This window comes from Nelumbo nucifera, chromosome 3, assembly GCF_055504915.1.
Source record: "Nelumbo nucifera cultivar China Antique chromosome 3, China Antique-T2T, whole genome shotgun sequence".
Taxonomy (NCBI): Eukaryota; Viridiplantae; Streptophyta; class Magnoliopsida; order Proteales; family Nelumbonaceae; genus Nelumbo; species Nelumbo nucifera.
The window spans coordinates 41,946,705-41,959,773 of NC_142651.1; the positions used below are offsets into that span (position 1 = coordinate 41,946,705).

General features: G+C 38.1%; 1 protein-coding gene across 2 annotated transcripts in view; it reads right to left on the reverse strand.

The window, feature by feature from the left end:
• Positions 1 to 9,625: 9,625 nt before the first annotated feature.
• LOC104603940 (BolA-like family protein) overlaps positions 9,626 to 13,069 on the reverse strand; it is a 31,010-nt gene continuing 27,566 nt past the window's right edge. Inside the window, exons 3-4 of one of the 2 annotated variants that reach the window (XM_088901720.1) lie at positions 10,722 to 10,895; positions 9,626 to 9,956 (exon numbers count right to left, since the gene is read on the reverse strand). In XM_088901720.1, the coding sequence (XP_088757846.1) occupies positions 10,745 to 10,895 (151 nt within the window). In that variant the 3' untranslated portion in view covers positions 9,626 to 9,956; positions 10,722 to 10,744. Of the gene's footprint in view, positions 9,957 to 10,633; positions 10,896 to 13,069 lie in introns of those variants that run through there. The other variant, XM_010268119.3, reaches the window with a different exon arrangement.

Consider the following 13,069-nt stretch of genomic DNA (forward strand, 5'->3'; position numbering starts at 1 on the left):
GACCTAAACCAACTATATATCATACATGATTGTATATATAATTATGTATATGTATATATATATATATATTATAAAAATAACCCTAATCTAATACCTATTTTTCTCTTTGATCGTAACAATATCTATATTTCTCATAATATATTTACAATAATGTGCAAATATGTAATTAACAAATAAGTAGGTTTAATTACTGTCAAACTACAGGTTAATAGTATACCTGTCACTATAATTAGAAATTTTTTGTCAGACCGTGTGATCCTTATCCTAAGGGTCTGGTTCATATATAATTGGTTCTGCACATTTACTTATCCGGTTGGGACCAGTCGATCCAAACTTAGACCAAACCCGATCCATCGACAGCACAATATATCTATCTCCACACAACAATGCTAATGCAGTTAACACATCGAGCTTGCATATTTGCTCATTAAATTGATGAGGTTAGTATAATTTAGAATTAGTGATGAAGGTGTTACCATGGTTACTTAGGGGTGCAAGTTGGGTATCCCGTATCCGATTTTGAGATTTTACACTACATTAGGCCCGGGTTTTCGGGCTGGGCCATTGGTCCGCCCAAATTGCACTATATGGCACGGTGGAGGGTTCAGTGGACAATAGTTTGGTATTCGTATGGGCCTTGACAATATTGGTGAGACAAATTAGAAGATGTACCGAGTGTATGGTGTGCCAAAACTCAAAAGGATTGATGTTTGAAAGGACATTAAAACATCAATTTAGTACAACATTACATTCCCCAAGCAAATACATACTTGTTCAAAAATGTGCCATGCAATCAACAGAGGATGCTGAAGTAGTGGTTCCTCTTATTGCCAACAAGGCTATGATTGGAACTAGATTTAGAGCTGTCAATGTGTGACGTCTGGTTTGGGACAGGGTGGACCAGCCCCGAATCGAATCGATTCTTAATGGGTTTTATAAGATAGACCTAGAACTGAACCAATTATTAATTGAGACGATTAGACGCAATTATACTTGACATTTATACTAATAATTTAGAACTTACGTTTTTTATAATATGATCTTAATAAAAATGACTGTAAAATAAAATAGTAAACTGTTTAAAATAAATTATCTTATATCTACTACTGTTAATGAAACTTACCCTTTTAAACATACAATATAACAAAATTTTCAAGAAAACCATGAGATCTTTATATAGTATTAATTATATAATTGATACGGGTCTTAATCAGTTGAGAACAGCAATAACCAATCATGATTCCGATTCTTAATTGGGAACAAACCACAAAACCAGAACCGATGTTATCAGTGGTTTGTGTCATCGATTAATAATTGAGTCAGCCAGGACCGGTTCTAATTGGGTCAGGCTCTATTATCTCGATTAATAATTGGTTCAGTTCTGGGTCAGGTAATAGAACCAGATTAATGGGATCGACCCAGTCCCAGACCAGACCTGACCCATTGACAGCTCAAGCACCATTCCCTGCTGCATGTGAATTGCCTCCAAAGCCCGAATCAATGAATGCCTAACTGTAGTTCTGATCCCATCCTCTTGGCTGAATTAATGCAATGGGAGGTAACACCCTGTATCTCACAAACAGCTGATATTTGCTTTTCGATCTAGTCAGAGCCTTGTGTAAAGAAGAGGTCTAAGCCACTCAGAATCTTCCAGATGTAACATCTGGCTCGTCTCACCATCCCCTGCTCAAAACAAGGAGAGATTGAGACTTAATATATAGATAGAGCCAAAACAAGTAGAACATAACCTGTTATATCTTCAACAAACTAGATGAAATTCCATATTCAATTTCCTTTAAGGCCAAACCAACTCTGATCTGTTCTCTCTAATGCACAATGATTGATGGAACCTTGCGTTTAGTACTTGTTGGTGCAATAGAGGGAACAAAAGCTAGGTGACAGAGAAATAGGGTAGGTGGGTGTAGAAAAGAAGCCCAAGACCCAAGTGACACGATTAGGCAATTTTTTCGGTTAAATACATGTACGCTCATAGAATTGTGATAAGTGTACCCTTATCGTGCAATAGGTTCACACAACTGCACCACACGATTCCTTGCATACTTTTCCATGTTCTCTCTCTTTTCATGTCTCCTAGAAGGATTTGTTTCACAGGAAAGCTTTGCTCCCCAATGGGTACCTACCTGATAGGAAGATTCATGTAGCCCTAATTAAGAAACTAAGAAGCTGTTCCAATTCCAAGAGGAAGAGGCTCTCTTATAAAATGGGTTCCCTGCATTTCTATCTTTGGTCTCTGGGGGAAAAGGGGACAAGAGAGTTGTAAGATTTTGAGGCCAACAGGTGAAAATGGGTAGCTTAGCACCTTCCATTGACATCTGCTTAAGTATATATGAAGGAGAACTCATTTGGGGTAACAACAGCTGAACAGCATTAATTGTTGAATTTTCTGGATTATGATGCTGCACTCTTTTTTTCTTTCCAACAAATAGATTGTGAAGATGCAAACATTCAAACCCTTTTGAGCCCAAAACAACATTGATGCTTTGGTGCCAATTGGAATTTCAATCTAGTATCTGAGTTCCCATCCTAAAGAAATTCTTAAACTGAAGTAAAAAGTAGTTGAATTTTATTCCATTGTGGTCTGATTAAAGTACTTGTTCTACTGGAACTCCCATTTGGGTTTTAAAACAATAATTGTGCTTAATTTCGTGCATGCCTTTATGTTTGTGGGTGATTAGGAGAAGCAGAGAGAGAGAGAGAGACAGGGCAGAGAGAGCAATGAATTTAAAACTCAGCCTAGTTGACTCGGTGTGCTTGGATATATTTAGTAGATTAGGCATAAATTACTGAGCTTGTTGCATCTGCGAGCAAAGGATAAACATGTAATGTCAACAAGTTAACATGGGGTTTGAATCACAAGTTGTCCAGTTTCTAAATTCTTTCTTTCCTGTTCTTCTCTCAGCCTCTCCATAAGCAACAAATTCCTTATATAGCCTACCCTAATAGAGCCCAAGTTATTGACTATTGGGTGATTCTCTAGGTGCAACTCCCTGTTGTCCATCCACTTTGGTGCAATGTAGTACTGTAGTCCTTCCAACCAACCATGCCATGCTCTCTATACTTCTAACTAAATTAAAAATTGAGTTCTTCTCTTATTCTGCTCTACTGTGGCTATAGATAATTGGACTAGTCTTGAGGTTTGTAATCTCTTTTTCTCTACATGCTTATTAGTTAGTGATGAGAGTACCACTTGCTCAATCCTCATAAAATTCTGGCCATCACTGTGCTTGGATGGTCCTCATTTCTGTCTCCTAAGTGACACCAATCTCTAAAAAACCTCAAAACAGTGTCAATGCCACTAAACAAATGTTGGGGTTTTTCTTTCCAAGGAATAACTTCAGTCCTATTATCTCAGTTGCACAAGCTAAGTACCCAAACTTGATTGGACTCCCATTTTGACAAGCTAATAATAAGCAAATTTGGAAGGCTATAGAAATTCCAAATTATTAATTAAGCAGTGGTAGATTATCACAATATTAAAAAAAGTTTTTTTTTAAAGAAAAAAAAGAATGTAGTTGCTGTGAGCTGCCAAAGCACAACATGTCAGCTGGCATCTCCAAAAAGACACTAGACCCATATCAATTTGACTGACCCATATCACTTCCCAGATGATTTGATAGGCCCATGGACCCCCATAGGTGTTGGCAAGTCTAACCGTTGAAGTGTGTTTTTCCAAAACAAGCAAGTTTACTTTCATGACACTCCAAGCAGCCCTTAAAAAAATCAGGAAAAAGCTGGAAAAGAAGAGAGATTTGTTAGGTAAAAATACGGGGTTTTCAACTAATAACTTGCTTTTCAGAAGCTTAATTGTTAAGGTGAGAAGAGATTTAAGTAGGCTTGTAACAGAATTGAAGACTATATTACGGGTGTTTTAAGTGATTGGGTAATCATGAGGCAACGCCCATGATTCATTCTAGTCAATTCCATGCAAAGCTCAGAATCTCTTGTCTAATCCAAGGTAAGGAAACGTATAAATGAGAATCTCCTGCCGCTGTCATTTGCTCTCTCTCTCTCTCTCTCTCTCCCTCCCTCCCCTGTTGCCTGCAACTCTGCACTTTGTAGAAAACCTCCCCCTATCCATTCATTTCTCTTATCGCCAGTTCCCATATATACTAGAACTATAAGGAATCCCCTTCCCTCCTCTTAAATCTCTCTCTCTCTCTCTCTCTCTCTCTCTCTCTCTCATACGTTACTCTGCATTTATTTGAAATAGCCTACCACCCATTAGCGTGAGACTAAAGAAAACTCACCTTAACTTGCCTTCTCTACCTCCTCTTCTACAACATTGAGCAGAAAAGGTTCAATTTCTCCTATTGACTTCCTATCCACAATACAAGCCCAACAACAATTTAAGAGAAGAGAACACCAAGCAGAAGCAGCAGCAGCAGAGAAACAAAACCCAGAACCCTGAATCCAACATCCCTCCCTGAATCAGTAGTGATCAGTCTCTCATGGCTTCTAAACCCCTCCTATTCTTCATCTCTCTTATCCTGCTCATACTCCTCCTCCCCACCACAAGCAATGGAGCCATATACAGGACTCCCCGCTCCGCTGTTCCCAGCAGCAACGGCCTCAACAACAAAAACAACAATCAAGTTCAAGCCACAGCAGCAAGCCTTGACAACAGGATTGGCAGCCTCAAAGCATTCAGTTTCTTCCCCAAAGGCACCCCAGTCCCACCATCCGGCCCGTCGAAGCGACACAACCGAGTTATCAATGGCGATGGTGATCCATCAAATGACTCTTCTCCCATGGTCACAAGGCCACCTTTTCATAACAATGAACACCATAGCTGAGACTCAAATTCCAGGCTATCTCTTCATCGGATACATTTTAGTTGGTGAATACAAAAATACTGTATGTGTACGTACGAATTAATTGTTTCTCATATATTTTCATGGCAGATGCCTGGATAGCAGTCTATAGCAGATCATTACTGTATTTTCTCTGTTACTTTCACTTTTGTTTAGCAACAGAAGATTTTGAGAAATAAGTTGAAGTTTCTAACCTTGAAGATTAATTTTTACTATTTGGCCTTTAATTTGACGACAAATCTTCTCTTCTCTGTGTTTGAACCAAGACCCAATTGCCAACTTTTGAAGGAAACGTTCTAAATGTATTAATTTGCATGCAAATGAATGAATGAGATATTATCTTAATATTTTCTTTTAATTGAACTCATAAACTCAATTATTGCACGTCTTAATTATCCGTTTATTTAAAATTATTTCTCCTCTGTTCTCTTAAATTGAGCGTTCTGTTTAAACAGATGACATCGTGCATGACGGTAGGACGTGAAGGGGTCATTAAGATTGGGGTCACGGTACAACCCAACACACCCCTTTATTCTTGGCTCAATATAAATAAAAAGTGATTTGGGCACATTCCATTTTTTATAAACAGGGCACATCCGTGAATTGACAAAGGACACCATTGATTTTGCCTTCAAAGGCTGAAGGCTCAAAGCCTTATGGTGAGAAGGGGTGTGAGAAGTGAGAACAGGCAATCCATCCATGCACTGCACTGGGAACATTTCCCTTGAACGGCAACATACAAGTATAGAGATGTTCTTGATGTGCGGCTGAAATGCTTGCTCTCAATCTATTAACACGCTTTACGCTGGAGCCTGTCAGAAGATTCAGGCTGTAGGGTGTGACCCCTTATCAAAGTTGTGTTGCGCCCAAATCACTTCCCCTAATCCAATTTGGCTTACTTTGTGGAAAGGTATGATTGGTCATGATATTGGTGGGATCTCACTACACAATGTAGAATTAATAATAATAATAATAATAATAATAATAATAATAATAATAATAATAATAATTTCTTTAGCTAGACTTAAGTGCCAAAATTGTAGTAAAGGGAATAATGTAACATGGCTAGGACATCTTCTAATAAGTGGGCCTCTCTCTCTCTCTCTACATAAAGAGGATGAGGATTCACCTATGGATGGGTCCTACTCAAGTCCTACTTAAAAAGAGTGCTTGCACAAAAAAATTCAGCTTGATTGGTCGGATGATTTCTTGGTTTTCGACATCTATATATCTGCTGATTTTTTGCTGAGTAGTACCCATCCATAGGTAGAGAGGCCTGTTTGCTCCTCCAAATGTACAGTAAATTTGCTCTTATTTTCCATGTTTTATGCTGTGTTTGGTTGTAATGCAATTATATTTGCACTAATACAAATGTATGGGAGTGCAAATGAAATAAATGCAAATTTTGGTTTAATTTTGTTTTAGATTTTACTTTATTCTGCTTTGGGTCTTATTTTAATTATTTTATTTGTACTGCAACCAAATAAAGTAAGGTAAATTTTGAAACAAAAATAAATCAAAATTTGCATACAAATCATTTGCACCACCATAGTTTTGCATCGGTGCAAATAAATTTGTTCTTTAACCAAATACAGCCTAAGTACAGGAATCCAAATTCTTCCCTTGGTCCTAACCCTCTGTTAAATGTGACATGTAATGCTAGAAGAAGCATTGGCAACCCAAGATTTTTTCACACTTGGCAAGCATCGCCATTTTGCCACAGCACCCATTTGCATCACTAGCATCTAAGCCTTGTCCCAACTATATATGGGTCAGTTATAGAAATCTTGTTTTCGCCACACTGTTCTATTCAATTTTATATCCATTGTCAAGGGTGCTTAAATTATTTATTACGACTTCCATCCAAGTTCCTTTCGGCGTGCCCTTAATTCTTCTGACCCCTTCAACTTGTAATAGATCACCTTTCCTAATAGATGTTGTAGATGGTATTCTATATAAATGATCACAAACCATCATCCATCCCCATGGCACATAGATTAAGGCATGTAAGGATGAACCTTAACCAAGCCAATTATAAAATCTTGTTAAAAGGGTTTTTTAGTCAGATTGGCCACCAATTCAATTTCCCAGTCCACATCAGCCCCATATGCCTATTTTTATTAGTATTCTCCGCAAGTAATATTGGTCATTGCAATTTTTTAATATTTAAAGGTTGAACTTGTTCAAATGAGGGGTTTATTCTGTTCATATGGCAGGCATTTCGGGGCTCAAATTTGTTTTTGTCCCATAAAAGGACTATGTAGGGCCTCTTGGACCCAAAACAATTTGACACGTGGAAGATTCTTTGGTCATTCAGCCTTGATCTATGGTCTAGATCTGCTGATCATAAGACGCTGTACACAACACCCTAGAGCCACACATCAAGAACATCTCTTGTACTATGTTTCACATCATGGGGAAATATTTGCAATGTACGACTATGATATCTTGTGCACAGGAAGTGTCTAAAGTTTTGTGGTCAGTACTCAGTAGATCCCAACTCTAGCAGACTCCCTCCCGTCATCCATCGTTATCAAAAGATGTCTCCTTTTTTTTATAATTTTCCCTTTTGCAAAGAAGGAAGATGATGTGTGGGGTTGGCTAAATGGAGGCGGGGGGGACACTACAAGTTGCATTCTGTAAGATAGAAATTACTTGCAATGACATCATCTTATGGTCTGAATGCTGTTTATGGCTTTCATCTCTCTCTCTCAATATGAGTTGAGATTTTCTGCCAACAAAATATGTTTTAACCCTCTACCAAGGTTCAAAATATCTATACGTCCAATATGCTGTAGGGGTGTATCGGGCATTTCGATACTCGTTTTTTTACCTTTTTTATATATTTTTTTTAAAACTGGTTCAGGGGAACCGGTCTAGGACCCCTCCATCCCCTGAACCGGTCAGACCCCTGATACACCCACTATAGGGGCGCATCGGAAGGGTCCCAGAACGATATGTATAGGCTGATATGTAACGATACTTTGAACCTTGCCCTCTACCAACTTGATCCAACACCACACATCTCACTATGATACCGAGACCACCATAGAAGTGGGACTCACCATGTATGAGATGTGCGGTGTGGGATTATGTTGGTAGAGGGTTAGAACATGTTTTATTGACAGGCGAATTATAAGATTGCCTCCAAAAGGACAGGATCATCTCTCCTCCACCTAACCACTACATTCCATTGATTTCATTTCATTTCTATCATATAACCATCTGATTTCTTGATGGTTATACGCAATTATAAGATTGCCATGTAGTAAGGAGGTCTTTATAACCTAAAAGTCTCAATGAAATCATAGAAAAGAGGACTCTTTAAGCCACATCCAACCTAAAAAGTATTGACTTACAAATCCTTCAATTTCTTACCATGTGATTTATGGGTAATCTCTTTAGTTGAGTCACTTCTTTCCGGTCATGAATTCAATCACATGTATCAACCATCGAATCACCTTTTCAGTTATGATAGTCTAATGGTATTGCTTCTTTAACTGAAAATTAATACAGATATATGGTTGCTGATCTTAGCCATCCATTTTGGGTACCCCCTCCCCTGGTAGGACATCTTTGATGAAAGACCATCTTGATCAGATCGTTCAACCACTTACTATTAACTAGAAATTCTTCTAAGTACGGCATAATCACTTTCGGGCGTCCCAAAAGTATGATAACTTGTGGGTCAAGAACATTGAACTTGGTTGGTTTTTGTCTAAATCCTCTGACAGAACAATAAACTAGACCCTTAATGTCACTGTGATGGATCAGGATAGAAATAGAAATAGGGGGAAGAACTGAAGGGGTCAATTCTGCGGGCTTCCAGATTCCAATCTTTTTTTTTCACTCTTTTGGTTTCTCTTCCATATAATCAGCACAGAACTCAGGAACTGGCACATTTTAAGCCTTCAATTCTGCACTTTGGCAGATTTGAACCACTTAGGAGGAACCATATGAAATAGAACTATGAAAGAGAGGAGCAGCGTTCAGTTCCACTCCCGCTGTTCATCCAAAAACACCTTACAATGGATGTTGTTCCACCCTCTTCCATTGAAAAGTAGGAGACCAAGATATGGTCCTTGCATATTGCCCATGAAATGGGTCCACGCAAAGTAGGCCCAATTCATAGCTCTTAGCATATCCAACCAATGACGGACGGCCCATGAAGTTCAATATAATTGAATATACAATTCCAAAAGCTTGCATTCCATTAATAAAGTTGCCGGATCATTAGAAACATGTAACCTTCGGATCATGGGAGATCTTAACACAGTCAATGTGGGGTAATGCCGCAGTGGTGCCCCCACTCACAAAAGAAATGAAGAGGAAGAACCACCCATCCATACCCTAGTTTTCAGATTACAAGAGGCTTATCACCCACCTTCTTTATAATCTGTGAAGAAAAAAGTGCAATTATGACCTGAAAAAAGTTGAGGGGATATTTTGAAAAGGCTGTTGAACCACGTGAAGAGAGAGTACTAAACAAACTAAAAACAAGGAGTTCAAGTCAGTTCTAGTGATGTAATTTAGGGACCCATGGAAGTAACACAGATATTAGAAATCTACCACTCAATCAGGATCCCCTCTCCATCTCCACCCTTTTAGATCATCTTATCCATATATAACCCATTATGGAAGCTCCTAGATAGATCTGAACACCACACAACTCTGTTTTGTTTCAACTTGTAATTCCAAGGTTCTCATTTGCTTTTCCCCTTCACTGTTATCAAAACATGAAATCTTCTTGGCCAGAAAAAATCGAATAGATCAGTTAGGGCCCAAATGATGGATTCACTACAAGCAGTTTTTCTTCGACTTTCTTTTCAATTTATGAAGATAAATCAACTGATTAAGAGCGCAAGTTATGCAAATCCAGGATTTTGCCTTATCAATTGTCTTAGCACTGGGAGGGGAAATGGTGGTCGACCACCCAATGGCGGTGGCACCATGTGGATGTTAAAAGCTTGAAACAAGATATCCATCGCTACAACCTAGATTTGCATATCTGACTTATCTGACTTTGCTAGAATGGTTTACCAAGTGTGAAATGGCTCCAATAAGCAAGGGTAAAAAGGACGAGAAAAGAATCATCAGCCTCACGTAGCAAGACCCATGTGCTAGCTGCAATCATGTTCAATGATCATTAAGAAAGTTGGTTAATCATCCTGTGCCAAACAAATGAACAGAAAAAGAATGAAGCTCCCATCATATTCCTAATTCAGAGTCTCTACAGGGGCCTACAATAAGTATGTCTGTAAGATGTGACTAGTCATTATGAGTAAACTCGATGCCAGATCCAAGTATGACAAACTGACACTGACTCGAGAACAGTATGAGAGAACTTCATACCTTGAAGCTGAGATAAGAATAAAGTATGAATTTTTCTATAGTGGCACTTACCTATGGCATAGGGTTCGCATGAAAGCTGATAAGGCACAACTCAATACTTAGTGTGGCCCAAAGGAACAAGATTTGAGTTTTGCAAGATAAATCGAATTCCATTTGCTTATTTGACTTGTCAACCTGGACGTGTAGAGTATCCATTTGGATGGAATACCAGCTGGATGTTTGGTTTTCTTGATGTTGAAAGGATAGTAGGCTCATAATAAAGATATGCTGGACAAAAGGATAAAAACACAACTGGGAAAGGTAGAAGGGCCCGTTCAAGTGGAGGAAGTTCCATCAATGATCAGGTTTGGTGAACAATATTCCATCACCATAAAGCAACCCAAGCCAATGATGACTTTGAGTCTACATCTTAAGACCATATGATGTGTTGGTGGCAACCCTTCAGAGAATTGAATAAACTGGGAGAAATTAATAGTAACTTCAGTGAAAAACAAGTTTAACTTCCTCAAAGAAAGCTAAAATAAAATTTGCATTAACTGTTCCTTCTAGGATATGTTATATCAATCCTCAGATGCTTCAGTAGGGGTTCTTGTGGTCATCTGGTCAACTGCATGTACAGTGCTCTGTAGCTCTTCCCATATTGCTTTGTAAACCATCCTCTGCCTATTCACAGCAGATTGTCCTTCAAAGGCTGAGGAGACAACATCAATGCTGCAACACCAGGAAAGATCTTTTAAAAGGAAACAGTAGTTGTTTTATCAACTAAATAGGAGGCCAGAGCATTCTAAACTAGGGAACATTTTAAAACACAGGTAATAGATGACAAGATGACACATGCTTAAAACAGCATGATATATGCTCAAATAAATCTATAGCAGTCGTAATGTTTTTTTTATGGTGATTAAACATCAAAAATAAATGGATGTATTGTAAAATCCCAGCTTTATGTCTTTCCTACTGCTTATGTTTTTAGAGTGGAAAAACATGCTTTAGAAAGACATGCATTCAACTACCCCTCCATAATCCCTGCAAAAAAGTGCAAGGGTCTGATCCTGGATTTAGTACCAGATAGAGCTCTGCCTTTTATATCGAAGGCTGTTTGATTGAATAGCCACATATAGAATCAAAGCAATCTAATGATCAAAAGATCCTACACCTGGTCAATGGGAACTTCTCAAATATTATATTTTTTATTTAATTATTTTTATAACTCTTGCTGATGGTATCATGGTAGACTACAAAAAGGCAATGATCTTCTTGACCATTACCTTTTTTATTTGATTATCATTTTTAGAACTCTTGCTGATGGTATCATTTTTACAAAAGGCTTTTTTGTAGCTTAAGTACATATCTAGTCCACCCCTCCCAAGACCCTAGATATTTGAGACAAGCATTGTGGGCAATACCCCACATTACATGTGACCTGCATGTTCACTGGTCCAGATTGGCTAGCTAGAGTAAGCCATTTAGATCCTTAAACCAGATAATCAGTCAAAAGGAGAACCACATTAGGATTGCCAATGTTGATATGTTATTTGCACGTGGAGATCACATGCAGAGGAGCAGGACCAACCATCCAAAAGCATGCTATCTACAATATCACTCTAAAGTACAACACGTGTGCGTATCTTCTTTTTTTTTCTGAAAGGATGCCCCATAGAGATAATGTTGGCTTGTTTGAAAATTTTTATCTTTTAGTATCAAAATTGAAGTTATATCACATGCATCTGAAGGACAAGAAAACTGTAAAATGCCTTTTTGTGGCATTCATTCATCTGTCTTCAAAAGAGACCTCTGATAACACAGTAAAGGCATCTAGCATCAGCAATTCAAACCTTTACTTTTCTTTTCAAACACATTATTTTTTATGGGTCATCATAACCTTCCAGAAGGATTTTAGAACTAGCAGTAGGTACTTATTAATCATAACAACCTGGCCCTAGTGAGTTAACAGAGCAGGAATCCTCTCATCATCGCTTTACAAGCACAATACAATGAATGAAAACCAAAAACACAAAATTCCAAAAGGAAAAGGATAAGAATCTGGTCTTATTGCATGGAGGTCTAAATATTGAAGTAGGTCAGCTGTCATTGTGCAGCTTTGGAGAAATTGTACAGAATCCAAACTGTAAACAATGACTGCCAGCTGATTAGGACTTTCAAAGTGCATACAATTAAGTTTATTGCGGATATCCACTTAATAATTCAAATGACTAGTACATTGTTTTTATCAGGATGACCTTCATATCTTAATTTTTATCACAGATAATTGAAAATTTACTCTCTTTGATCCTTGAGTATATACAAACCTACCAGCACACACTTCATGGCTTTAAAACCATTCGACAGCTATAGTAGTTATGTGGCTATATTATTAATAAAATGAACTAAAACATGACTTTGATACCATATATCATAAATAAAGCGACTCGAAAATAGGATCCATGATACTTGAACTATGCAAACCAACTTTGATTGAGGAGGTTCCATATTCCATCCAATTGTAAACAAATTGAATCCAGATCACCGTTATAAGAGTGAATTCAAAATCAAATTTGGACAAATGGATACCATTCGCAGCCCTAAATTTCATGCACCTGCATTTTTAAACACTCTGGCATGGGCAGAGACATTGATGTAGGAAAAGGAATTGCATCTCCCCACTTCTTGAAATCTAGGACATAGGTACAGGTGTCAGTATTCCTGGAAAATTACTTTTAATTCATCATAGACAATCCATCTTGTGGAAACTGTCAAATTTTCGAAACAACTTTGGTGGGGAGATACCCCCTCTTGCTATTTTTCCTATAGTCTTTCAACCAATGTTTTCAACCCATCTTGGCTCAGAGAGATGAACCGTCCAAATTGTCACTCAGCCCCTTCTC